The sequence below is a fragment of the Tupaia chinensis genome, unplaced genomic scaffold (genome assembly GCF_000334495.1).
Source record: "Tupaia chinensis unplaced genomic scaffold, TupChi_1.0 Scaffold000288_2, whole genome shotgun sequence".
NCBI classification, from domain to species: Eukaryota; Metazoa; Chordata; class Mammalia; order Scandentia; family Tupaiidae; genus Tupaia; species Tupaia belangeri.
Genome location: NW_006159773.1, coordinates 4,505,048 through 4,531,297, shown reverse-complemented (window position 1 = coordinate 4,531,297; position 26,250 = coordinate 4,505,048). Strand labels below are relative to the sequence as shown.

General features: G+C 39.1%; 1 protein-coding gene and 1 pseudogene across 2 annotated transcripts in view; one reads left to right on the top strand and one right to left on the bottom strand.

Annotated features, from left to right (window-relative positions):
* Nucleotides 1–26,250, bottom strand: part of PREX2 (phosphatidylinositol-3,4,5-trisphosphate dependent Rac exchange factor 2) — a gene marked incomplete in the record, with an annotated part of 373,689 nt that overhangs the window by 172,041 nt on the left and 175,398 nt on the right. For both annotated transcript variants that reach the window (XM_027772626.1, XM_027772627.1), the window contains 7 exon segments: nt 1,824–1,941; nt 5,624–5,760; nt 8,626–8,711; nt 15,843–15,991; nt 17,760–17,852; nt 18,139–18,281; nt 21,777–21,849. In XM_027772626.1, coding sequence (XP_027628427.1) covers nt 1,824–1,941; nt 5,624–5,760; nt 8,626–8,711; nt 15,843–15,991; nt 17,760–17,852; nt 18,139–18,281; nt 21,777–21,849 — 799 coding nt within the window.
* LOC106735065 (glyceraldehyde-3-phosphate dehydrogenase-like) lies at nt 516–1,501 on the top strand (annotated as a pseudogene).

Sequence of the window (26,250 nt, the reverse complement as noted above, 5' to 3'; positions counted from 1 at the left end):
GAGAGTGGGAGATGGCAGAGGGTAAGAGATAGGGAATCAAAAAAAGAAAAACATTAGGAAATAAGAAATGGAAAATTATTTGTTGATGATAACATGTATGCTGATGTGCTTGATTGAACCAATATACAGTGTAATCTGGATGGAAAATCTCATTTTGCATGTTGTAATGATGTACAGTGAATGAATGTAAATAAATAAATTTAAATAAAAACAAAAAAAAAACAAACAAACAAAAAAAAAGAAATTACCCCTCCAGGGGGGATGGCCACACCACAATTCCTTCTCGTCCATTCTTCTCTTGCACACATGCACACATGCCCAGTGTGAGTTTCAAGCCACTGGATCTGGGACTTGAACCATGGCCAGCCCCATAGAAGTCCAGTGACTTAATAACCATGCTATCTGCTGGCTGTAATGATAGTAACTTTTAAGAAAGTGGCTTCACTCTCTGCTCCTCCCCGTTCGACAGACAGCCGAGTCCTCCCGTGCAGTGCCAGCCACATCCTGGAGACACAATGGTGAAGGTCGGAATAAACAAATTTGGCCATATTGGGCACTTGGTCACCAGGGCTGCCTTCAACTCGGGCAAAGTGGATGTCATGGCCATCAACGACCCCTTCGTTGACTTGAACTCCATGGTAACATATTCCAGTATGATTCCACCCATGGCAAGTTCAATGGCACCGTTAAGGCCGAGAACAGGAAGCTTGCCATCAATGGGAAGTCCATCACCATCTTCCAGGAGCGAGATCCCGCCAACATCAAATGGGGTGATGCTGGTGCTGAGTATGTTGTGGAGTCCACTAGTGTCTTCACCACCATGGATAAGGCTGGGGCTCACTTGAAGGGTGAGGCCAAAAGGGTCATCATCTCTACCCCTTCTGCCGCACCCCCCCCATGTTTGTGATGGGCGTGAACCACGAGAAGTACAACTCCCTGAAGACTGTCAGCAATGCCTCCTGCACCACCAACGGCTTGGCCCCCTGGCCAAGGTCATCCATGACAACTTTGGCATTGTGGAGGGACTCATGACCACAGTCCATGCCATCACTGCCACCCAGAAGACTGTGGATGGCCCCTGAGGGAAGCCGTGGTGTGGTGGCTGTGGGGCTGCCTAGAACATCATCCCAGCATCGACTGGGGCTGCCAAGGCTGTGGGCAAGGTCATCCTGGAGCTGAACAGGAAGCTCACCAGCATGACCTTCCATGTTCCCACCCCCAACGTGTCGGTCATGGACCTGACCTGCCGGCTGGAGAAAGCTGCCAAATATGATGACATCAAGAAAGTGGTGAAACAGGCATTGCTGGGCTTCCTGAAGGGCATCCTGGGCTACACCGAAGACCAGGTCGTCTCCTGCGATTTCAACAGTGACACTTCGATGCTGGGGCTGACATTGCCCTCAGTGACCATTCTGGCAAGCTCATCTCCTGATATGACAATGAATTTGGCTACAGCAACAAGGTAGTGGACCTCATGGTCCACATGGCCCCCAAGGAGTAGAGCTCCCAACCACCAGCTCCAGCATGGGCACGAGGAAGAGAGGCCCTCAGCTGCTGGGGAGGCCCTGCTCTTGCTCAGTCCCCACCACAATGAGAAGCTTCCCTCCTTGACAGTTTCCATCCCAAACTCCTACAGAAGGGAGGGGTTGGGGAGCCCTCCTTGTCACGAACCATCAATAAAGTATGCTGTATCAGCCAGAAAAAAAAAAAAAAAAGGCAAGAAAGAAAGTGGCTTGAAGATCTAAGAGCTTCAGCATTTAAGAGTGGGCACAGGCACAGGGGAAAAGTATACTATAAGCCGACAAGGAACAGAAGAAACTTACCTTCTACTTTGCAGTCAAAGGCATCTCCTGCTTCATCTCCGGAGGGTTTGGAGTTGGACTTTTGAAGGTCCTCTTGAGCACTCTCAATACTATTATAAACCCATTGTATGGAATCTTGCTGGAAATGAGGGGGAAAAGAGACCTCAGAGGTATTAGTACTTCCTAAAATGCATATCCATCTCATAAATCTGCTTCAGAAGGTGAGTTGGTCATCTTATTCATTCCTCTAGTTTGTTTAAAAGGAACAGAATTCAAGAGAGAAAATCAGAATCAGAAACTAAAAGAAAGTTGAGGCCACATTTAAGGGGGTCTTCAAAAAGTTAATGCAAAATGCCCAGTATGCAGACTGAGTGCACAGTACAAATTTATCCTGCTCCAGTGGGGAAAGAGCAAAGGCAGCAGCAGCCAGTCTGTAAAGTGGCCCATAGTCTCATGGTGGGGAATTTAGCACCCAGATAACAGGATATTCTACCTGAATTTAGCATTTAAAGACAGTCACTGGCCCAGTCTTGACCTTACTGAGATCAAGCATCATTTTCCTCATTTCCCTTGAATGATAAATGGAGATGATGGACATTAGCTGGACACCACCAGCCACAACTACAACATACTGGTGGGCAGCAATCAATCCAACACCCATGGTCAAGGCTTGTTTGGCCGAGATGCAAGCCATGGTGACCATGTGGGCAGGAGTCTTGTCAGTAAAGCCAGCTCCAAGGTCACCTGAAGTTTTTGTCCAACAAAACTTGAGCACTAGGCAATGCCTTTTCAATGCCTTCCTAACAGGCACCTATAGCTGCCTTAGGAAAGCAATAACAGTGGTTTTCTGTTAAATATTTTGCAAGCAAGCCTTGCTAGTGTTCTGAGCTTTTCAAACATCACAGCCCACAGCTTTCAGGGATTTCTAAGTCACTGGAATCTCACACAGACATACTAAAGCAACTGTTTTTGGTCTCTATTGTCATGAAGGACAAACTGAGTGGTTGTAATTTGAGAAGGAGGTTAGGTGAGATTTGGAATTATTTTTATAACATCTACAAATTATACTTGTTCCTATCTCCTTCCTGAAGTGTTTTTTTGTTTTTGTTTTTGCTTTTTTAACAAAATACAAGTCGGTGTGCCTAATTTAACTTAATTGTGGAAAAATAACTCAGAAACTAAATAAACATCACTGAACACTTGTAATAAATGTTTAAACACATAAGAACTGTGTTGGTCAACCTTAATAAATTGGAAAAGTATCAGAGGGGGTAAAGGTCTATGCACGGATTCAAAATGTTTTTGTACCAACATAAACTTGTCCTTCAATTCCATTTTGCCCAAAGACTTTTTGAAGTACCCTAATATTATTTAACAAAACTGACCTTGCTTTAAGTTTAAAGTTTTATCTTCCAAAAAATACGCTTATGTAAATTTTACCTCCCAAAGCTATGGTCCAAAAATGTATGGTTTAAAATATTTCCCAAATGGCTTAAATTCTTCAAATATATCTTAAAATGAGCTCTAAGTTACATTTTAAAATCAACAAAGTTTGAGAGTTTTCTAATGACTCAATTACCTATAATTATACAAACCATTTGCTCTCCCAACAGTTACATATATTTTAATACAGTTAAAGCTTTTTAGAATAAAACCAATAAGGAAACTGGAAGAACATCTTTCACGTCAGTGGGTTCCCACATCATGTAAGTGTCTTGTAATCTTGCCATGGCATACATCGCCTTACGTTTTAATTGAAACAGCAGCTTTTCAGCCTTACTTTAAGGAACAAGAGAGAAGAAAGTGCTATCAGATAAATGCTTCAAGGGTTACATTACTTGAAGCTTTTTACTTTTCCTAGATAAGATGGTAAATCAAACTGAACTGCATTACTGAAACCTGATACAACATGTCCTATTCATTTTTCTCTTGTACTAGCCTTCCACTTTAATGGTGTTTCATCATGTTGTTGTAAGTCATTAAAATGCAAGTTTGTATTTTATCATTCAGATACATCTTGGTAACCTGTCATGGCTGTCAATGGACCACAGTAGCCAGAATCCAGGCCTCTGCATAGGTCCTTCCCACATTGATCCTGGGCTTGGCCATGTGACTTTTATTTATCCACAAGGACACTAGCAAGTACGATCTAGGTAGAGAGTTTATTACTTGTCATATTCCCCTTTAAAATTCAGACACAGTGCAGAAAGGAAAATCTTGCTGGAGACAGAAAAAGGAGCCATGCAGACAGGCTCTGGAGGATGACCTGCCACAGAGGCCGGGAGGAGGGTCCCCACAGTCTGTGGCTATGTCAGTAACCTCCCAGGAAACACCATCCAGTGAACCACAAATCAAGAGCAACAATTAGCCATGGCTTTAAGCCACATTTGGAATGGTCTGTCTTGTGGCAATAAATACCCAAGAGAGCATGCTACTCAGTGAATTTTTCTGTCCATTTACTGCTTTTCTTAATTATGTCACTGATCAACATCTCTCTAAAGAAGCTGTCAGGGCAAATATAAAGAAATAGAATACAAATAGATCTGGCTACTTATTAAGATTCTGATAGAAGGAGAAAGGTCTGATAATTTCAGGTAAGTTTTAATTCATTCAGTAATATGGTTCAAGGGACCAGCAGTTAGTGTAATGGCTATGTCACTGAACTCCCATGTAGTTGACCGTGGTTCGAGTCCTGAACCTGGTTGCTTAAACTCACTCCAGGCACGTGTGCATGCGTGCCCAGAATCCCGAGAGGAGAAGGGATTGTGGCATGGCCATCCCCCACTGGGGGGGGGTAGTTTCTTGCTTTCTGTCTCTCTCTGTCTTTCTGGTGAGCACATGTGCCCTACAGCAAAAACCTCTCCAAAATAATAATAATAATAATAATAATAATAATAATAATAATATGGTTCAACAAATATTTATTAAGCTACTATCAACCCAAGGAACCTATGAGTCTATGTGTAAACTCCCATATGCTTTGTTAGTTTTTACCTTATTAGTAAAATTGATCAGTTATTTTTATGTAGGGTTAGTATTTTGCAGAACGTTAGCTTTGACTTATCAGAAAACAGCTTTTCATCATCCTGGTGGAGACACAAAGTCATTGTCAATCCAGGAAAGAATATTTCACCATACAAGGTAGAAAACAAGACAGAGTCTGCCTGTCCTTCCAAGTTCCACCTGCATCTAGCTGATTAAATTAAGAATGTTCTCTTCCAATCCAATACTCACTTTTTCTTCATAATACAATAAGCTTTCCTGTGAATTAGGATGCTAATTTTATTTCTCTGTGCAGTTGTGGGTAAAAGTAGAGTGCTTAACATTTTAAATAATGATAAGTATAATTTGGTATTTTCTTGGAAGAACTGATTTCAATTTTCTAAATAAATACTCCCAAAACATCACAGATCCTATAAAATCCAAATATTTGCCTTTTCCAGAAGTCTTAAAATAAACAGTGAGAGTGCTTACAATTCAGACTCAGATATACAACTACATTACATATTCTAAAGCAATCACAGGGTCAAAAAAGCTGTTCAAATCTTTGAATTTTGACTTGATAAATGCCTATCACATTGAAAATGAAAATGTCCCAGGACATGTTTAAACAGGTGATGAGATACTGTAACAAGAAAGTATAACCATTTAACCACAGTTGTAATTCAGTATGCAGATAAGAAATTAGACCTTTATAATGGTGTGTTTAAATTCAGACTTAGACTGGAAACTACAAAGATCTCCAGTACTGTTTTGTGTTGCCCCCTAGGTCTTCCACAGTAGTACTAAATTAGATCCAGAGACCTGGAAGAGGAGTTTACCTTCATGGGTCGCCTGTACTTCCTGCAGGCTGTGACATGTGCAATGACACTGGCGTGGGTCTCTTTGCTGACATTGATTCCATTCACTTTGATAATACACTGTCCGGGGTGAAGGCCAGCTGCTGCAGCCACGGTTCCTTTAAATACAAATGGGAAAACTGCCATTGCCAAAAGCTAATTTCAGGGATAAGATTCTTTTTTATCATGTGTACAATAATGGAAATAATTTGAGAATATTATAAACTCTACTATGTTCTCAATAAATTTGGTTCTGATAGCAATACCCGCTCAACACTTCTCAGTTTTTTAACTTGCTTTTTGAATTATGATTAACAGAGTACTTCTCACCTTCCCAAGAATTAATTTGAACGGATATTGAAAGTGGTCTTTACGGGGACCAGCAGTTAATGTAACGGCTATGTCGCTGGACTCCCACGCAGTCGACCACGGTTCGCATCCCGAACCTGGTGGCTTAAAACTCACGCCAGGCACGTGTGCGTGCGTGTCCAAGATACCAAGAGGAGAATGGAGGAGAAGGGATTGCAGTGTGGCCATCCCCCCTCAGGGGTGATTTCTCACTTTCTGTCTCTCTGTCTCTTTCTGTCTGTCTGGCGAGCGTACGCACCCAATAGCAAAAAAACCTCTAAAAAAAAGTGGTCTTTACAACGCTAATCAGTTATTTTCCCTTTCAAATGTCTAGTCAATCTCATTTTCTAAATAGACATATTCACATACAATGGCAAAATGAGACAACTGAAACATATACGCCTTGTTTTTCGTTACAAAATCTCTAAATTTTGAAATAGTATTTACTTTCATTTTTTAAAAATGCTGAAGATTTCACATATATGTAAAAACAAATTTTAGGGGGAAAATCAAGTCAATTAGCAATTATGAGTGGACTAGATTTTCTAGGAAAAACAAAAGGTATAAATAAAAAGTCAGGAATTGGAGAATTTCAGGAGACTAATTAATCAGATAGTATCAAATGTGTGGTCATTTTGTTTGCATAGATATAGATTTCCATCCTAGTCACATCCTAGTCAATGAGAGGATTTTCCAGAAACTTCCAATCTCTGCTATTTAATATTTTCGGCAAATTGACATTCACAAAATACTATTAATAAATACAGTGCATATGATAATATAAATGATTGTGAAACTTACATTAAATTTTAAGTATTAAACTTTCTTTGTAAGTAATCTCTTATAGTGGTATTTAAATTTTTAAACATATTTTAGAAAATTACTTAATTTAAAAAAAATACATTTTCTCTACCTCTTAGTTCCCAATAAAATTCACTCCCAGAAATGACACGTGATTTTCTGCATTGAATTGACTCTTGTGGGCGGGAGAGAGGGGTATACTCAGCAGAGAGATTAGCCTAAAAAAAGGGGGGGATCAACTCAATCAAAAAATTCCCTTGTCCACTTGGGAGCATACAAGTAGTTCTACAGGAGCTGAGGGGTGGATGAAAGAGAGGGCTGGAGTGGCACTGTGAAGTCTTGTGTGCTTTGTGTCCAGTTCTGAGAATGTGACTTTTATGGCATGCATAGGAGACCTTGAGAGCCTGAATTTGTCTATGAAATGACAAGAAGGAAGTTCACCTTGGCGGGTGGGAGGCAAATTTGTGAAGGAAAAGGGAGAGCCAGCTGGTCAGGGAAACGCAACGTCTGCTGAGCAGAAATATGGGAAGACGTGATGGAGAATCAGGAAACATGAATTCTCTAACCACGATAGTTTTTTCCATCTTCTCAAGAGAAATAGCAGAGGGCCAGCTGGTAGTATGGTTGCTTAGCTGGATCCCACACAGCTGACTGAGCAGTTCAAGTCCTCAACCAAGCAGATTGAAAAACACACCAGGCATGTATGCATGCATGTCCAAAATCCTGAGAGGAGAATGGAGGAGAAAGGCTGTGGTGTGGCAAACCCCACGAGGAGTGCTTTCTCACTTTCTCTCTCTCTGTTGAGCACACATGGCCCATAACAAATTAAAGAAGAGAGAGGGAGCCAGAGTGCAGAGTGGGTGGTCAGGTGAACCCATGGCTAAACCCAGTGGCTGGAGTGCCACTGTGGGCTGAGGTGAAAGTGATGCAGTGATCCACCATGGCGTCAGGCTGACTGCAAAGAATTTCTTCACTGTATGTCATTATTACAGTTCCACATGCCCCACAGAATAGTATCTTTTCATTAGTATACAGTGGAAGGCAAAAACGCACAAGCACATCTATGTTTTACTCTTTCGAAGGAAACAGCACAGGTCGCACCTATCTTTGAGTTCCAAATCTACAACCTCACTCTTTCAATGATGCTGTAAGAGGGGAAGAGGTCAACACGATGCACACAGGTTCTCAGACACTTTATGTTGCAATGCTAATGTGAGGTTTTCTTTTCTTTCCTTTCCTTTTCTTTTTTGCTTAGTGAAAATGAAGAGAATATTTAATGTTTCTGTATCCCATGTCGATTTTATAATATTGAATGGTTTATTAGAAAGGTTCTGAAAGTCTGTCAATCTGTATGTTTTAAAACTCTGAGTAAAAAGACAAGTTTTGAAATAAGATCCATTTTTTTTTAAATTTACTATAGGGCACTTGCCAGAGAAATACGAAGTGAGAAAGCACCCCGCAGAAGGGATAGCCACTCCTCAATCCCTTCTCCGTTCTCCTCTTGGGATTTTGGGCATGCACACATATGCATGTCTGGTGCGATTTTTAAGCTGCCAGAGATCCAGGACTCAAATCACAAAGTCAGACATGGGGATCGAACCTCTTTCACCTCCACACCACCTGCTGGCCCCTTTCTTCACATTTTCAACAATGATTAATATGCTTTAGAATGAAGATATTTTTTTAATAGTGTTTCCAGATGTACTATCATTTAATAAATTCAGTGACAATATGATTAATGACAAAATTCATAACAACAAGACTATGTATGTTTGAAACATATCCCTGTCCTGCCGGAAATATCCAAGACACAATGGAAAGCTATTGACTCTTACCTCTTCCTACCGCATGCACAACTGAGGGGCCAAACCCTCGGATCTGGAATCCAAGTCCATCTGCTGAATCTGGGATTTTCACTGTCCTAAAGTCAATCAGAAAACAAATTAAGATGAATTTAAATGCACAGTTGCTTAAAACAATAGTAATACATAACTTTATTCATTCTTTCAGTAAGTACAGATTGAAGGTCTACCACGTGAAAAACACTGGGCCAGAAGCCTTTAGAGACTAAACATGGCCCCGATCCTCATAAAGTCACATAGCAGGCATGCAGCACAGAATTCGTAAACTAAACACAGTCATTACACAGTATACTCTGATAAAGGATAGGCTCTGGGATTAGACTAAGCTAGCTCTGAACCCTCATTTAGTCATTTCCTAGTTGGATACTTTAAAAAGCTCCTTAGCGTCTCTGACAGTTACAAAACTTTCCCAAGAAAGATAATAAGTTGTCAGGAAAGTCATGATGTGCTTTTCTATGCAAAATATGCAAAAAAAGTATAGAAAAATACATCAAGACTTTCCTGATGACTCAATATAATATTGCTAAAACTTATTTTGCAGGGTGTCGGTGGGGATTAAAAGAGATACTGCTTGTAGAACGGTTGTGCGGCAGTAAAATGCAAGGATGCTCTGCGAGGCTGACCCAGAGGATGCTCTGGCGAGGTTCCCAGTGCATGTCTGGAGACCTGCTGGAGGCCTGTCTGCATACACTGGGCACATGTGTACCCATGATCCAGGACTGGCTGAGGCTGGGGGTGAATCGTGACATCAAGATCCTATTGGGGATGCTTTCTCTCTCCTTCTCTCTCTCTTCCTCTGCCTTTTGTTTATAGAAGAAAAATAAATAAATACACCTTAAAAAAATAAAAGAGATACTGTTGGTAAACAGCCCTACATTGCTCTGAACTATGCAGGTAGTAATAAGAGAAGTTTCTCTCATTAATTTACTGTTAAAAAAAAAATGAGTGCCTTGTGAAACTGCTTTACAAAAATTAATATAAAAGAAACACAGACTTAAAACATTTTTACCTGTGGGGAACGTCATCAAAGAACAACAAAGAACTAGTTATAAAGAACAGATCTGTCAAGCACTACATCAAAATAATTTAAGAATATGATTAACTTTATGTAGTCAAATTTGAAAAGAATAATACATCAAAAGGTAAAGTTGAATAAGAAAAGTAATATTTTCAATGAATCCGCATGGAAGAACATGAAGAAATGGAGAACTTGAATAAGCTGTCAGAGCAAACCAGCGAGGGATGTCCAATTCGGCATTAATAAATGAGACCCTCCACAGGAGGAAGCCAGAAATCAGACAGTGACGATGAAGAACAGAGAACATGAGATAAGACCAAGGATCATAACAATAAAAATGAGTATAATCAATCGCAGTAGAGAGCAAAACCAAATGAATACAACACAATAAATTTTGATGGATAGCCCCTGAAGCCCAAGAAACAAAAGCGTTTTCTGAAAGATGAATTAATCATGAAATAAATGTTAGCAGCTCTTCAAGGACACATTGGTTTGAAGTTAGATGCAGCAGGAGTTGTCTGCAGCTTATGAAGTAGCTGGAGGCAGTCAGAGCAAGACTGTGTCCACAACAACTCAGCAAAGCAGAGCCTGCATTTGGATCTCAAGACTGCAAACTCAAATATAAAATGAGGCAGGCTGTCAGTGACAGAGATCCAAATTGTCAGGGCTGGCACGTGGCACGGTGATTGAGGGGATCTACTCCCACATGTTGATTGTGGTTCAAGTTCCAGACCTGGCTGCCTGGCAGCCTGTTTTCTTTCTTTCTCTCTCTCTCATGACTGCATATGCCCTATAGGAAATTAAATAATAATAATAAATAAAATTAAATAAATATTCTTTGAAAAAAAGAAATACAAATTGTCAGGGGGCTGTATGGTGATGGAAGTGCTGCAGGCTGACCAATCTCTGCAGGTTCCCCTCTAGAGACCTCCCTGAGTATGTTGGGTGCTCTCATGCCCAAACCCATGGCTGGCTGAGGCCGTGGGTGGATCACGGTGTCACGACCCTGTGAGGAGTTCTGCATCTCTCTCTCTCTCTGTCTCTTTTGCTTATGGAAGAAATAAATAACCTTAAAAAGAAAGACAGGAAATTGTCTGTACTAAGGAATTTGAAGGTACAATTACAAATACGATTACACACTGTGAAGTGATCTGTATATATGTTGGGTAAAGTTCAAAATTAATTTATCCTTTATCCTCAATTAAGTACTTTTTGGTGTACCATGCTCTATTTTCTTTGAATAGCATATAGTTACTTGTATCTGTCCAACTTACAAATGAAGCATAACTAATGGGAAAAAGGGAATAAGTACATATCCTGGTGAGTATAAAACAAAAACAGACAGGAGATGCTTCTATATGGGGTGGTCATCTCCCCAGAGGGGTGATTTGTCACTCTCTCTCTTTCTCTCTCTCCCTCTCTGACAAGTATACATGCTTGGCAAAGATCTAAAATAATAATAACAATCTTTATAGAACATGTTTCCCTATTGGGAACATTATATTGCATATTAAAAGAAGACTTACATTTATATAAGAGGAGTGTTCTATTTCCTATAGAAAATAAGTATGCTAAATTATCTGCTACAAAGCCTTTTGAAAAATTCTTTAAGTATAGTTTAATACAGCTAGCATCAAAAGAAAATTCTGTTTTATTTGTCTCTCATATTTCTTGCCTTTTTCCCTCAAGACAGGTAGAATTTAAAATTACAACACGCTATTGTAAGAAAATATGAGAGTGCCTTATAGAACGCATACATCAGAATAAAAACATAAAGGAAAGGTTGTAAATTTCATACAAGATTAAAAATTAAATAGGTTATCTTCAAAAAAGGCTTTTTTTTTTTTTAAGAGGGATTTTTGCTATAGGGTGCATGCGCTCACTGGAGAGAGAGACAAAAAGCAGGGGGTATGGCCATGCTGCAATCCCTTCTCCTCCATTCCCCTCTTGGGATTTTGGACATGCACAAACACACCAGTGTGAATGTCAAGCCTCCAGCTCCGGGACCTGATCCACGATCGGCCATGTGGGAGTCCAGTGATGTAACCATTACGCCATCTGCTGGTCCCCCAAAAAGTTTTAAAATATAATGCAAAACATGTTCTTGATGTAATAAAGAAACATGAAACAATATACAATGAGAAAACAGACAAGAGTAGCACATACACCATCACCAGACTGCTTACTATGTGCGGAACATTTCCCTAAGTTCTTATCAACCTAGATTTATTGAAAGTTCTTGCCAGCTGTGTGGCATAGGCATGCTTATCCTCTCCACCTTGTGAATGAGGTCACTGAAGTAGCACACTTATTTGTAAATGGAGGCAGAGGCTTGAACCTGGCATCTAGGGTTGCAGATATTCTGCAACGAACACTGAGGCAAGAGTCAGAAGACAGTTCCAGATCTCTGATCTAGCAAGAATTCTAGGACTGAGGATTTGCCCTATCCACTTAATTCTGAATAGATGGCCTCATCTTCTGTTGTAACATCATTGGTCAGTGGACCGATATTTGCAGGGTTAAATCAGGGGGTCACAGGGAGGGCCTCTGTGTTCACTAATGACTCTTTCGGAACTACTCTCATTTCTTTCTGATTGTCCTCTTCCTCTCTTGCAAAGCCTTGCAAGTTTCAGGAGGCAGATAACTACGACAGCCTTACCTAGGCAAGGATAACAAGGATGGGATGAATAGGCCATAATTAGAGGGAAACAGCATTATGGTTCTCTGCTGCCCGCTACTCCAGCCTTCCTAAATTATCGACGTTAATGAGTCATATTCACTCTTTCAAAACACTTAGTAAGTTGTTGGTAGAAGCTTTGGCATCTACCTTAATGACTTAACACTGCCATAAAGAAACTCTTTTTCTTAATTTAAAGGAAAATCTAGACTATCACACACATTTTGACTCAAGATAAGATACTCAGTTATTCCTGAATATATATTACATATATTTTTTACATATAAAGTAATACACTTTAAAATTTTATGTTAGTGTGCATATGTGTACAGGAAAGAGAGGGTCAGGAGGAGGAAGAGAGAGAGTGACAGAGGCAGTAGGGGAGAAAATGCCCTGGAGAGGGGTGGTCAAGTTACGATCCCCTTTCCTCAGCCCTCGAGCTTCTTAGGACCCTGGGTGCCTGTTCATATGTTGCATGTTTTCAGGACAAACAGGAGATCTGAACCCACAGCTGGCCATGAGCATGCAGCACTGCTGGGGACTACATTACTGCTGCATCACATTCATTTTTCTTAAGGTTTTGGCCATAGGATGTGTCCGCTTGCTAAAGAGAGACAGAGAGAGACAGTGAGAGGGAAAGCAAGAAATCACCCCTGGGGGATACCCACACCACAATCCCTTCTCCTCCTCCATTCTCTTCCTGGGGTTTTGGGCACACGTACACTGGCATGATTCTCAAGCCACTAGATCCAGGACCCAAACCATGGTCAGCCATGTGGTACTCCAACACCTTAACCCCCATGCCATTTGCTTGCCCCCTAAAACAAATATTTTTAAAACACAAAAGAAGGGACCAGGGGAACCAGCAGTTAGCGTAATGGCTATGTCGCTGGACTCCCACGTAGTCGACCGCGGTTCGTGTCCCAGACCCGGTGGCTTAAAACTCACGCCGGGCGCATGTACGTGCGTGCCCAAGATCCTGAGAGGAGAATGGAGAAGAAGGGATTGCGGCGTGACCATCCCCCCTGGGGGGTGATTTCTCGCTTTCTGTCTCTATGTCTCTCTCTGTCTGTCTGGCGCGCACGCGCCCTACAGTGAAAATGTCTCAAAAAAAAAAAAAAAAAAAGAAGGGACCAGCAGATGGCATAATGGTATGTCACTAGACTCCCATGTAGTTGACCACAGTTTAAATCCCAGACTCGGTGGCTTAAAACTCATGTCAGGCATGTGTGCGTGTGTGCCCAAAATCCCAAGAGGAGAATGGAGGAGAAGGGATTGTGGCTTGTCCATGCCCCTGGGAAGTAGAGGTGATTTCTCGCTTTGTGTCTCTCTGTTGACTGCATGCGCCTATAGCAAAAAATTCTCTGTAAAACAAACAAAAAAACACACAAAAGAATACTATGTAGACTTTTTTTCATGAACAAAATTTTTGATTTGCCAATATGACCTTCATTTATTTCACAATTAATAAAGTTGCTTAGAATTATTGATAAATGATATGAGTTTTAAACACTAATTTCTTTTTTTTTATTTTTGTGAGAGGTTTTTGCTATAGGGCAAGTGCGCTCACCAGACAGACAGACAGAGAGACAGAAAGCGAGAAATCACCCCCCAGGGGGAATGGCCACGCCACAATCCCTTCTCCTCCGTTCTCCTCTTGGGATCTTGGGCACGCACGCACACGCGCCCGGCGTGAGTTTTAAGTCACTAGGTCCGGGACACAAACCACAGTTGACTACATGGGAGTCCAGCGACATAGCCATTATGCTAACTGCTGGTCCCAACACTAATTTTGATATAATCACAGTGCATTAAGATATTATGGCAAGTACTTTAAATGTATATTATCTCAATTAATTAACTGGATAAAAACTGATGGTAAACTAATGAGGGAATATTAGACTATCAATAGAAATGAATTGCATAAGAAAATTCAAAGTCTTACAAATATGTCCACAACATGTTGATATTAAAAAAAAAAAAAAAAGTGGAACCAGCAGATGGCATAATGGTTATATCACTGGGCTCCCACATGGTCAACTATGGTTTGAGTCCTGGACCTGGTGCCTTAAAACTAATGCTGGGCACGTGTGTGTGTGTTTCCAGGAACCGAGAGGAGAATGGAGGAGAAGGAAATGTTGTGGGGTCATCCTCCTGGGGGATGATTTCTTGCTTTCTGTCCCTCTCTGACTCTCCAGTGAGCACACATGTCCTATAGCAAAAAATATCTCAAAAAGAAAAAAAAAAAGTGGTTATATAAAGCAGAGTCCCAATTTGTAAATATGATTGTGTATATGTGTATCAATACCTAGAAAAATCAGCTAACTTTTGGACCAGCAGTTAGCGTAATGGCTATGTCGCTGGACTCCCACGTAGTCAACTAGGGTTCGAGTCCCGAACCCGGAGACTTAAACTCACGCCAGGCACGTGTGCGTGCGTGCCCAAGATCCCAAGAGGAGAATGGAGGAGAAGGGATTGCAGCATGGCCATCCCCACTAGGGGGTGATTTCTTGCTTTCTGTCTGTCTCTCTCTATCTGGCGAGCGCACGCGCCCTATAGCAAAAACCTCTCCAAAAATAAAAAAAAAAAAAGAAAGAAAAATCAACTAACTTTATTTTACGAATGTAATAATGGTTACTTATAGTGATATAATTTTTAAAAAGTCTTCCTTTTGAAAATCTGTATTCTAAATTTTCTGAAATAAACTATTTTCTAATAACAGGTAAAAGGATTATAGACAGAATTTTTTAAAGAAATTGACACATTACTAAATACATGGAATATCTTTCATTTTTTTATTCCAACTCTCATAGACACTTAATATAAATGGGGTCTAATCAATTAATAATACGGCACCAGAAATTCTTATAGTTGAATATGGAAAAATTTAATTCTTTTTCTTTTTTTTTAGATTTTTGACATCGAGTGCATACACTTGCCAGAGAGAGACAGAGAGAGAGAAAATAAGAACTCATCCCCCAAGGGGGGCGACCACTCTGCAAAACCTTTCCAGTCTCTTCTCAGGATTCTGGACATGCGTGCCTGCACACACACATGTGTCCAGTGTGATTTCCAGGCCGCTGAAAATCTTGAACTGAGACTCGAACCATGACTTGAACCAGTGAGTTGGCCACGTGGGATTCAGTACCTTAACCTCCATGCCCCCTGCTGGTCCAGAAAAATATAAACACTTTATTCTCAAGTGTTCTACTAGTTTTGTTCACTCATAATGAAATGCAACTCAACTCACACCAGGAAAAATTTGGGCAACAAAAGAAAAGTGCTACTTCTTCTGAAACTACCTGATCCGGCTAACAGGCATTTATTGTAAACAATGTACTTATCCTCAACATCTAAAGAGAAGCACTAGTGATGCTGGTATGGTTTAAATGTTCCAAGCAATAGATGCTTAATTCAAAATTTTTACTTAGTGAAGTTTTCTATATTACTCATCTACGTATAATTTTTTTAAACCCCACATAAATCGTAACTTACTCCCTTGGCTTTGTGCTCACGAGAACTCTTAGAGGCTTTCTGCTGTTTAAGCATGATTTCAGGAAGCAATCCACTTCATTGAAAGGTCTCATAAAAACTAGGTCACCATTAATAGCAAAAATCTTCTTTCCAACTTCCATGCCAGCCATCTAAGAAAAAATTGAAAAATAATTCAAATCATATTTTAATAAGAAATCTAGGGTGTTCTTAAAAAAATTAGAATCTGAAGAGATTCAGAGTTTTCACAAAAATTATACCCCCACCCCCCTCACCCTTAACTTGACAGTATACTCCTGGGACCCCCTTTTCTATTGCATATCACACTTCTTTTCTTTTTTCATCTTCTTAACAAGACAAATCCCCCTCCCCTTTTTTTTTACTGTGTTTTCCATTTACATTCCATTAACTAGAAAGTTTCAGCCTCTGTGTGTGTATTTGGGTATATATACATATTGATATATTTGCATCTCTCGCTTAACAAGTATCTCCAGTGCAAAGGAGTGGCCTGGAATTTCAGGAAGAGAGCGCCACTGAGCACAAAGGTATCAGTAGAGCAAGATGCTGCAACAAAAACAATGACATCATTCCTTCCTGCTAACGAGGACACTCAACCTGCCTTTCTGCCTTAAGCCACCTGCTGTCCAGCTGCCAGATAAATGACAAACACCTGGGAGAGGACATTGGTCAGGACATAGTCAGATGGGAGTGTGTTCTCAGAACATCCTCTAAAAATCCCTGGTGGGGGGGGACAAAAAAACAACACATAGCCTTCTCACAGAAAATTACTAAAAATGGTCATTTGTTGGCCAGGTCCACTAACAGATCACAAGAAAACTAATGTCCTTATGTCTGAAATTAGTATTCTGTATATAAAGCTTTGTGTTGTATGAATTTGTGGTTTGAAAAGATGGAGACCTCAGGACCTGCAAATGGAGTGGTGGTTAAGGCACTGGACTCCCATGTGGATGATAGCAGTTCAAGCCCTGCAACCAGCAGCTTTTAAATAACACTGGTAGAGTGTGTGTCTGTGTTTGGGTGTGTGTTATATATATATATATATATACATATATATATATATGACAAGAGACACTGCACATTAGCAGGTAGAAAGATTAAGTGACAGGTGACCACTAACTTTAAATAAATTGCAAGTTAAAAGCCATATTTCATTAAATATCACATTCTATATTAAATATCTAAATATTGAGAGTTTGAGGACTAAGTACCTTACAAGTCAGGCAGCACAATAAGGACACTTTAAGCTTGATTTGCTGAGGATAAGGCACTGGGGAGTGGGCTCTAGGAGAGCAGGGGACTTGTGTTTGCTCTCTGCTGCATTCCCAGGGCCTAGAACACTGCCTAGTATATCATAAGTGCTATACAAATATTTCCATATGAATGAAAGAATAAATGATCAGGAGATTCCCTTGTTTAAAAGGCTGCTGACAAGAGAGAATACCAATCAGCATTAATTTGAGGAGAAAATAAATCAGAATGCCTAAGTGATGGATATAAAAGATAGTCAACAGTGACAGGAAAATATAACAGAGGACACAGCCCTTGACTGAATGTAATAACCATGTGACACACATAAACAGCACCACCCTCCACCGTCCCCCAAAGAATGAACCATGCGGCCAATCAGGAGGGAAGACATTCACAGCTGTACACCTCTTGCACAACACCACCTCGCACACCTCCACGTCCTGCCCTCCCGCCCCCCAGTTACCCCTGAGCGGCCAGACATGGACTCAGCTGCCCTAATCCCCAAGGGAATTTGGTAGATCCTCAGAGTAAGAGTTTCCAGTGACATTATCTTCAATAAAGATACTTAAAGGCCGACTTCGATTTGTTTCAAACTTTTATAGTTGTATGTCATCAAAACAAAATTAAAATAAAAAAGCAAATTTACATTACCTCAGCATTAGACCCCTTTTCTACCAACTTTATTATGGGAACTTTATTTTTGTCTTCTAGTCCAAAGCCATAGCTGCCCTCATTAGATTTAATCTGAAATACAAAATATTAAATTATTGATAAAGCAGCCATGAAAAAACATTACAAATCAAACAGAATGAAGCAATACGCCTCACCATCAAACACATTTATGCAGTTTTGATGCTGTCTAATCGAGAAGAAAACTCCTATGAGGGGTTTTCAAAAGCTTCAGGGAAAATATGTATTATGAATAAACATAGATTATCAATTTTTTTGGCACCAAAATAAACTCCTATGTCAATTCCATTTTTCTGTGAACTTTTGGAAGTCCCCTCCTATGACATATTAATAAACTTACCAATAATGATTTAGCTATGACATTTTCCACAACTTTTAAATCATGTTTCATAAGACGATGTTTCATATTTGATCCTTCCATTTCCTCATCCGCAAAAAAACGGAAAAGTAGGGGTTCATCTTTGAATTCACTTTTTTCAAGGACTACAGAAACAGAGAGAGATCCAAACTCTTTCACTTAATCCAAAAATCAAACTCATTTTCCATACTAGTACACATTTGGTAACTTAATACCTATTCTATGCTCTCAAATTTATATTCCTAAGATGGGTTACAGTCCCCCAAACCCTTAGAATTTTTCTATTAACATTTCACATTTCTTTCTCTAATTTTAAGCCAACATTTTCATTAAATTACTGTTAGCCAAAGAATTTTGATTTTTTTAAATAAATGGTACTTCTTCAATGTTAACTGTTTTGTACTTAGCCAAGTCTCTCACTTTCCAGGTTAAAATTTTAATTTGAATAAATGATTATAATGAATTCAAAAACAAGTACAATCAAAAACATAGAAACCTATGGTGTTTTCAATTAGTAGTAAGCATTTTAAGCATGTTTTTAATATTCTTGACATTTCAGGAAAACCTCAAATTAGTTAAGTGTTGCCCTTTTACATATAAGCAATGCCCATTGTGGTCACTTCTGTGTCTCAACACTTCAAAATGAATGGGTCTTCTGGGTGAACGTGATTTTCATTTCCATGAATTCCTAGGGCTTTTCTGTTTAACACAATATTCTCTAATGACTTTATTGCTTCCAATGCCAATTGTTTTCCCCTTTATCTGAATGTTACAATTTTTGTCCAAAGCCCCTAAGATTCTTGGCATGCACTGATGCACATAAGGTTTATTTTTTTAGCCTTTTTAAAAACAAGGCTAAGTACTCATGGAAAAAAAAATTGTATTCAGTGAAATCCTGATAGCTGTCAAAAATATTCTAAAGAAGAAATTTTTGCTATATCTTACTTATCTGTCCTTAGTACCTTCAAATGTACTTGTGGAGATAGATTGATTCACTGAGCCAGGGAACTGAGAAAAGACAGTGGTCCCAAGATACAGCAGAAAGTGTTAGGCTTGGCGATGAGATAGGCAGATCTGGGATTGACCTGGTGTGACATTGAGAAAATGACCTACATTTTTTAAACTTAAGTTTCTCCATCTATAAAACGAGGATAATAAACCTTCCTTAAAATGTTGCAAAAAAGTAATATGAAGTAGGACCAGCAGATGGTACTGTGGTTATGTCGCCAAACTCCCAAATGGTCAACAGTGGTTTGAGTCCCAGACCTGGAGGCTTGAAACTCACGCCAGGCACCTTTGTGTATGTGCCCAAAATCCGACGAGGAGAATGGAGGAGAAGGGAATGCAGTGTGGCCATCTTCCCTGGGGGTAATTTTTCACTTTCTGTCTCTTTCTCTCTCTCTGGCAAGTACAGACACCTTATAGCAAAAATCTCTCTAAAGAAAAAAAGGAATATGAAGTAACTAATGTAAATAACATGGCATAGAGTAAGCAATAAAAAAGACAGCTATTTTATTTCAATTGGTACATTGGATCATTGGATGGAAGACTGGCTGGCAACAGGAGTTAACAAATGAAACTATCAACCACAAAGTAAAAGGCAACACAAGCCATAGGTAACAACGAAATGAAAATAAACAAGCCATTAGTGGCACAGTGGTAATGCCCTCTGAGATGCTGAGGCCACATGGGAAGGTCATAGACTTGTATCCTGAAGTTTCCTGTGCAGGCTGAGAGTGTGTGCCCACGATCCAAGCTGGCTGAGACTAGAGCTAGAACTACAGCATGGTGCCTTGTTAGGGGTGTCCCTCCTTACTTAACCCCCCCATTTTCCTCTCTTGTGGAATAAACTTTTTTAAAAAATGAAATGAGGACACATTTTTAATTGAATTAGGTCTTCCCTAAATAATCTAAAGTTTTCTAAAATTCGCAAGGTGATTTTGCTACTGCTACTTTCCTCTACCAAATAGCCTGTGAAAAAGAGCAAGACAGGACATTAATAACACTAGCCATGAGCCAAGATGGTTGTGCTTTGCTGACAGATTTTTGAAGGAAAAACTTTTGCTGTAGGTCAGTATTTTACAATAAATGCTTCGATAAAATTGTTCCGTAAGGCTTTAATTTTTTAATTATTATTATTATTCATGATAGTATATGCGCATGTGCAAGAGAAAGAGAGGGAGCAGAGCATACTGCACAGGACTTGGTCACACTGCAATCTCCTTTCTTCAGTCCTTCAGCCAGCCAAGCAGCTGGCGAGGTTCACATGTACACAACTGGTATGCTTTCAGGCTGATAGGGAAGGGAACTCAAACCACAGTTAACAGGTGGCTTCCAATTCTATGGTCTGACTTGCTACCTGCTGTGCCACAGAATTCTTTCTTTTTAAAAAGAAAAATAATAGCTTTAGATTTTCAGCTTCATATCATGGCTTTAATTCCCTACAATGTTGTACTTTCTCCAATCAATAGTCTGTTCTTAAGGGGCTGATGTTTTTCTATCACAATGGTGATCTAGAGATAGTGAAATAGGATGGAATTTCCAAAGGAATATATGATAACCAAATTACTCTGAAAATTGCTGCAATATCTGTTGTACTTCTTTCTTCATAAAAATGTATCAATCTGAAAATAATGGACAAGCAGGCACAAATTGCATTAAATATATGTCTGTAAGCATACCACAGTATTAATTAAAAAGAGATTGAGTTGATGAATTCTTTAAGATGGTATGAGTAGAGAGGAAGAACTAAGTCTCATTACTTCAATAAATCCAATAACCAAATTGACTTTAAAGTCAACAACAAGAAAGGAAATCAATCTTTAGTGGGCAAAAGGAAATAGATTTTTTCCCAGAGATCTATAATTCAGTTCTCTGACCTAATTTTGAAACCATTTTCCTAAAAAGAACAATAAATATTTAACCATATATGCTCATTCTATCATTTTAATATATACTTGCATTCATAAAAACTGTAAGTCTCATCGGAAATTATTTCAAAGAGGTATATGACCTTTTATATGTGTCCCTACATATGTAGGTAGTATTTATATAGATAAATAGCTTTCATATATAAAAAAATCACATATATATAAATAGTTTATAGATACATACAAATTTATTTCTTAAGGAAAAATCACATACATATAAACGAACATGTGAGTGTAAAATAATGTATATACATACACACATATATATACAGGTATACAAATATACATAAATGTATTGGGTCGTCAGAAAAGTCATGACACATTACGTAAAAGTAATTTTGTAAGAATGTGTCATGACTTTTCTGACGACCCAATAAACATACACACACACACACACACACACACACACACACACAACTTCTAGCTAAAGTCATTGTTCTTCTGAAATTCGATAGTCTAGAAAAAAAGAAAAGTCATGGCTATCAGTAGATAATAGTGATCAGACAGAGGAATGACACCAACAGTGAAAGTGAACACAGATATGATAACCCAACATGGACCCATGGCAAGACGTAGACAGTCTTGCTGGTTCATCTCTAAATGACTTCACTGGAGTACTAAGTGTCCCAGTGTTCTAAGAAGAATCAAAACAATGAAATATATCTTGAACTTCCAGCGTCAAATCCTTACCATGGTGCATAAATCCATTGTCACAGAGTCCAACACCAAATATCATTGCCTCTTCTCTGGTGCGGCAATCCCCCTGTTAACCAAAATAGTACCAGGGCTATTAATAAACAACTGAAGCTTGTTGCATCTTGACAAATTTGACATCTCAGCTCTACATTCAGAAAAAAAAAGTCATTCAGTTTTACAACATGCATTGCTTTATAAGGCAGGATGCATCTATTATTTAAAAAATTACCCACTTGGATATGAAAACATTTTTTTGACATTTAAATGAAAAATAAAGATTTTGGTATTCTTGAGGAAAAAACCATAATTATTAAAGATAAAAATGTCACAAAATTTAATATTACACCACGGTCATTGTTTAAGTGCATTCTTGTATTTTTAATCGTTACTATAAATGATTTATTTCTGTTAGTTCTTGAATCCTTTTTTTTTTTTTTTTGGAAAGGTTTCTGCTATAGGGCACATATGCTCACCAGAAAGGCAGAGAAATGCAGAGAGAGACAGAGAGCTAGAAATCGAGAAATCACCCCCCAGGGAGGATGGCCATGCCACAATCTCTTCTCCCTTCTCCTCTTGGGATCTTGGGCATGCACACACATGTGCCCAGTGTGAGCTTAAGCCACTGGGTCTGGGACTCGAACTGCGGTCAACTATATGGGAGTTCAGCGACATAGCCATTACGCTAACTGCTGGTCCCAATTAGTTCTTGAATCTTGCATCCCAATATTGCAACAGAGAAAAACAACCAATACCTTGAAAACACACGAAATAATGGTAAGTAAAAATCATTATGCATGTTCGTGGCCACTAATTCTTCTCTTCTACCAAATGGTCTTGCTCTTTAGGACCTCTTATGATATCTGTTAATCTATTGTAACTTATAAAACCTTAGGAGTAAATTGGGTCCACCCTGTGGCATGGTCAAATACACAGGACAAGTTACAGACCCAGGGGCTTGAAAAACACACCAGGTGCATGTGAGCATATGCCCAAAATTTCTAAAGGGGAAAATGGAGAAGGGATTATTAAGACTATTGCCCATGAGGAGGTTCTCTCTCCCTTTCTGTCTCTCTCTGGTAAGTGTACACACCCTTTGGAAAATTTCAAAGAGAGAGAAAAAAAGAGCAAATAGTTTGGTTGAGCCAGTAAATCCAAGTTTTTCTTTAACTATGTTGCCAAAAAAAAATCAGATCATGTAACTGAATAGCCCAACAAAATAGCCCAAAACAACATATCCTTGTCATTTTAATCTAACAAGCACCTATTTTATTCACATAAATATGAATCCATATAGCTGAACATGTATGTATCTCTGTGTGTATATAAAAATCATACAGTTGTATGTTTCACAGTTTAAAAAGTTATTTTCTTTTTGAGAGATTTTTGCTATAGGGTGCTTGCACTCTCCAGAGAGACAGAGAGAAAGCAATCAAAAATCCACACACACACCTCTCTCCAGCCCTGGTAGGGGATGGCTATGCTGCAATCCCTTCTTCTCAACTTTCCTCTTGGGATCCTGGGCACACACACACATGCATCCAGTGTGAGTTTCAAGCCACCAGATCTGGGACTTAAATTGCAGTCAACTCCATGGGAATCCAGCAACATAACCATTATGCCATCTGCTGGTCCTTACAAAGCTGTTTTCATATATTACCCAGTGTTTTACCAGCACTCTCTTTTAGCACTTGATAGGGTTTAGCTACTGATTTGCCCTCACAAGGATTATTTACTTTTAGGGTAAGTAAACTTCAATCCTTGGAGTATGGTCCCTTGTGTAATGGTATTAAGAGGAGATGAGACCCTTAAGGCCTAGTAGGTGGTATCTGGGAGATGAGGGTTCCACCTTCATGAATAGATTAATTCTTATGAATAATTATTCATTCTGTGAGAAGACTAAGAAAGGAAGACCCACTTCAAAGTGGAGAGGCACCATCCAATTAGCTGGCAGCCCAGGAAAGACAAATATGAGGAAGTAAGGGATTCCATTTCTTCTCTATCTCTCTGTCTATGCTCACTGAGCTTTGCTGCTTCCATTGTCCATGTTGCACCAAAGGCTTCCCAGATGCCAATGCCATGATCTTGGGTTTTCTAGCCACTAGAATCATAAACCAAATAAACCTCTGTTCTTTATAAATCACCTAGTCTCACGTATTTCTGCTTAGCAGCATTAATAAAGAGTAGTGTAATGGGGCCAACAGGTGGCATAGTGGTTAAGATGCTGGACTTCCACATGGACAATGGTGGTTCATGTCTCGGACTTAAAGCCTTGGAACTCATATCAGGTGCATGTACATGCATGCCAAAAATCCTGAGAGAAGAATGATGAAGAAGGGATTGTGGTGTGGCCATCCTCTCAAGAAGTGTTGGGGGATGAATTCTCACTTTCTGTCTCTTTGTGTCTCTCCAGTGAACACATGTGCCCTATAGCAAAAAACTCTTTAAAAAAAAAAAAAAAGGACTAGTGCAGTACTTTACTAAGTCTCTTCTCTCTGGCTCTGGCTTCTATTCCATTTTTATTGTCAAAACTAAAATCGGTTGTTTCTTCATCTGTCTTCTGAATTACCATAACTTTTTTCTAGACTTTAACATATGCTGTTATAGAATTAAAATTTCTTACACAGAAATGTCATGTTCTAAAACTTTAAGCAGACTCTTTTTTATAATCATAATGTAGCAAAACTTTTTTGAGTTTTCAAGAGCTTCTATATCTTAGCTTTATTATTCTACGGCTTAAGCTTCACTTTCCAGAGCTCAACTCCCCCACCATCCCCTCTGGTTGACTTGGCTTCCTTACTGTTGCCTAAATTTTCTCTGCTCAATTTCATCTTTGCTTTCATTCATGTAATTGTTCTTACGTACAATGCCCTTCTCTTTATCCTCTACCTGTTTAAATTCTATCTGTCTCTAAAGGAACAAGATAAATCCTACCTCAAGCTGTAAATACTCCAACCCTAACTAATGCTCTTGATGACTACCAAACATTTCAATCTATAATTTCAATTATGCATCCTGTCCTCTTCAAAAATCTATCTGCTTTATATTTTTATTCATTCATTTGAAAGATATTCTTTCTACATAATGTAGCAAGTACTAGAGATAAAATATTGAAGCATACAAAATAAAATACTTCCCTGCTCTTAAATAATTCAAGTCTACTGAAGTATTTGGTCACTTAAAATTTGGTATATTATGGTAAGTAAATTATGGAAACTGGATAATTTAGTCGATATTCCCAATCAGGCAGAGAGATCCAGGAAACTGAGACCACAGAAAACCATGAGCCCAGGCTAGAGACATGATAAGGATTCCTTGGGGAGATGATGATGGAGTAAAATCTTAGAGGGTATTAAAAAAAAAAATTACCCAACTAACCAACAGCCATTTGAAAGCAGAAACCCTGACTGCTTCTTATTAGGTTGTTTCTTTTATTGTAATCATCAAAGTCCTTATTTAAATGTTAAGCTTACAATAAGAGCTTATTTAATATTCACTGACATTTGATTGCTTTATTTGATTAATGACTCAAATGCCAAACCGGCTAGACTAATATTACATTGAGCACAATGGTATAAAATATATGATCTAAAATGTTTTCGTATCCCTGTGCTTTTTAAAATTCCTACTTGTGCCACACAGATCTAGTGAGCATTGAATTAAGGCACAATAAAAGTTCCTGGGTATGAGGACACGAGGCACAATTGTCCTCCATTCCCTTCCCACCCACATTGCATTGATCACACAATTTCCTACATAATCTAACTACTTTCAATGGTGAGTTCACTCATTACTACTAAGAAAACCAGTTTTGACTTAAATCAAAGAAACGCCAAGGAACTTTGCTTAAAGACAGAAAACAGGTTAGGATTCTGTTCAAATGGTAGGTGCATGAACCTATCAGTCTCATGTACTTTTATCTTCTGTTCTGGTTCAATTTTCCTGATTAAATTCTGGGATATAATATTCAACTCCAGACTTGCCCCTATGATTAAGTTGGCCACTTTCTTAGTTTTTGAACTCTTATTTCCTTGTGTCTGTGTTTAATTTTCCTGATACAGCACACCCTAGAGAACTTCGTGGAGATCTGGTCTGGTGCTGGTAAATTCTTTCAGGTTTTGTTTATCTGAGAATGTTTTTGTCTTTTCTTCCCACCTGAAAGATGATCTTGCCGGGTACAGTATTCTTGGCTGAAATTGCTTCTCTCTTAACACTTTGAATATATTTTCCCATTCTCCTCTCACTTGCATTGTTCTCGATGAGAGATCTGCTGTTAGCCTGATGGGATGTCCTTTGTAGGTAACTTGATGTTTTTCTTTTGCCAATCTTAGTATCTTGTCTTTGTCTACGGTTTTGGCCAACCTGGCTATAATGTGTCTTGGAGAAGATCTTCGGTTGATTCTATTTGGGGTCCTTTGTTTTTCCTGGGACTGGATCTTCGAATGCCTCTCTAGGTTTGGAAAATTTTCTT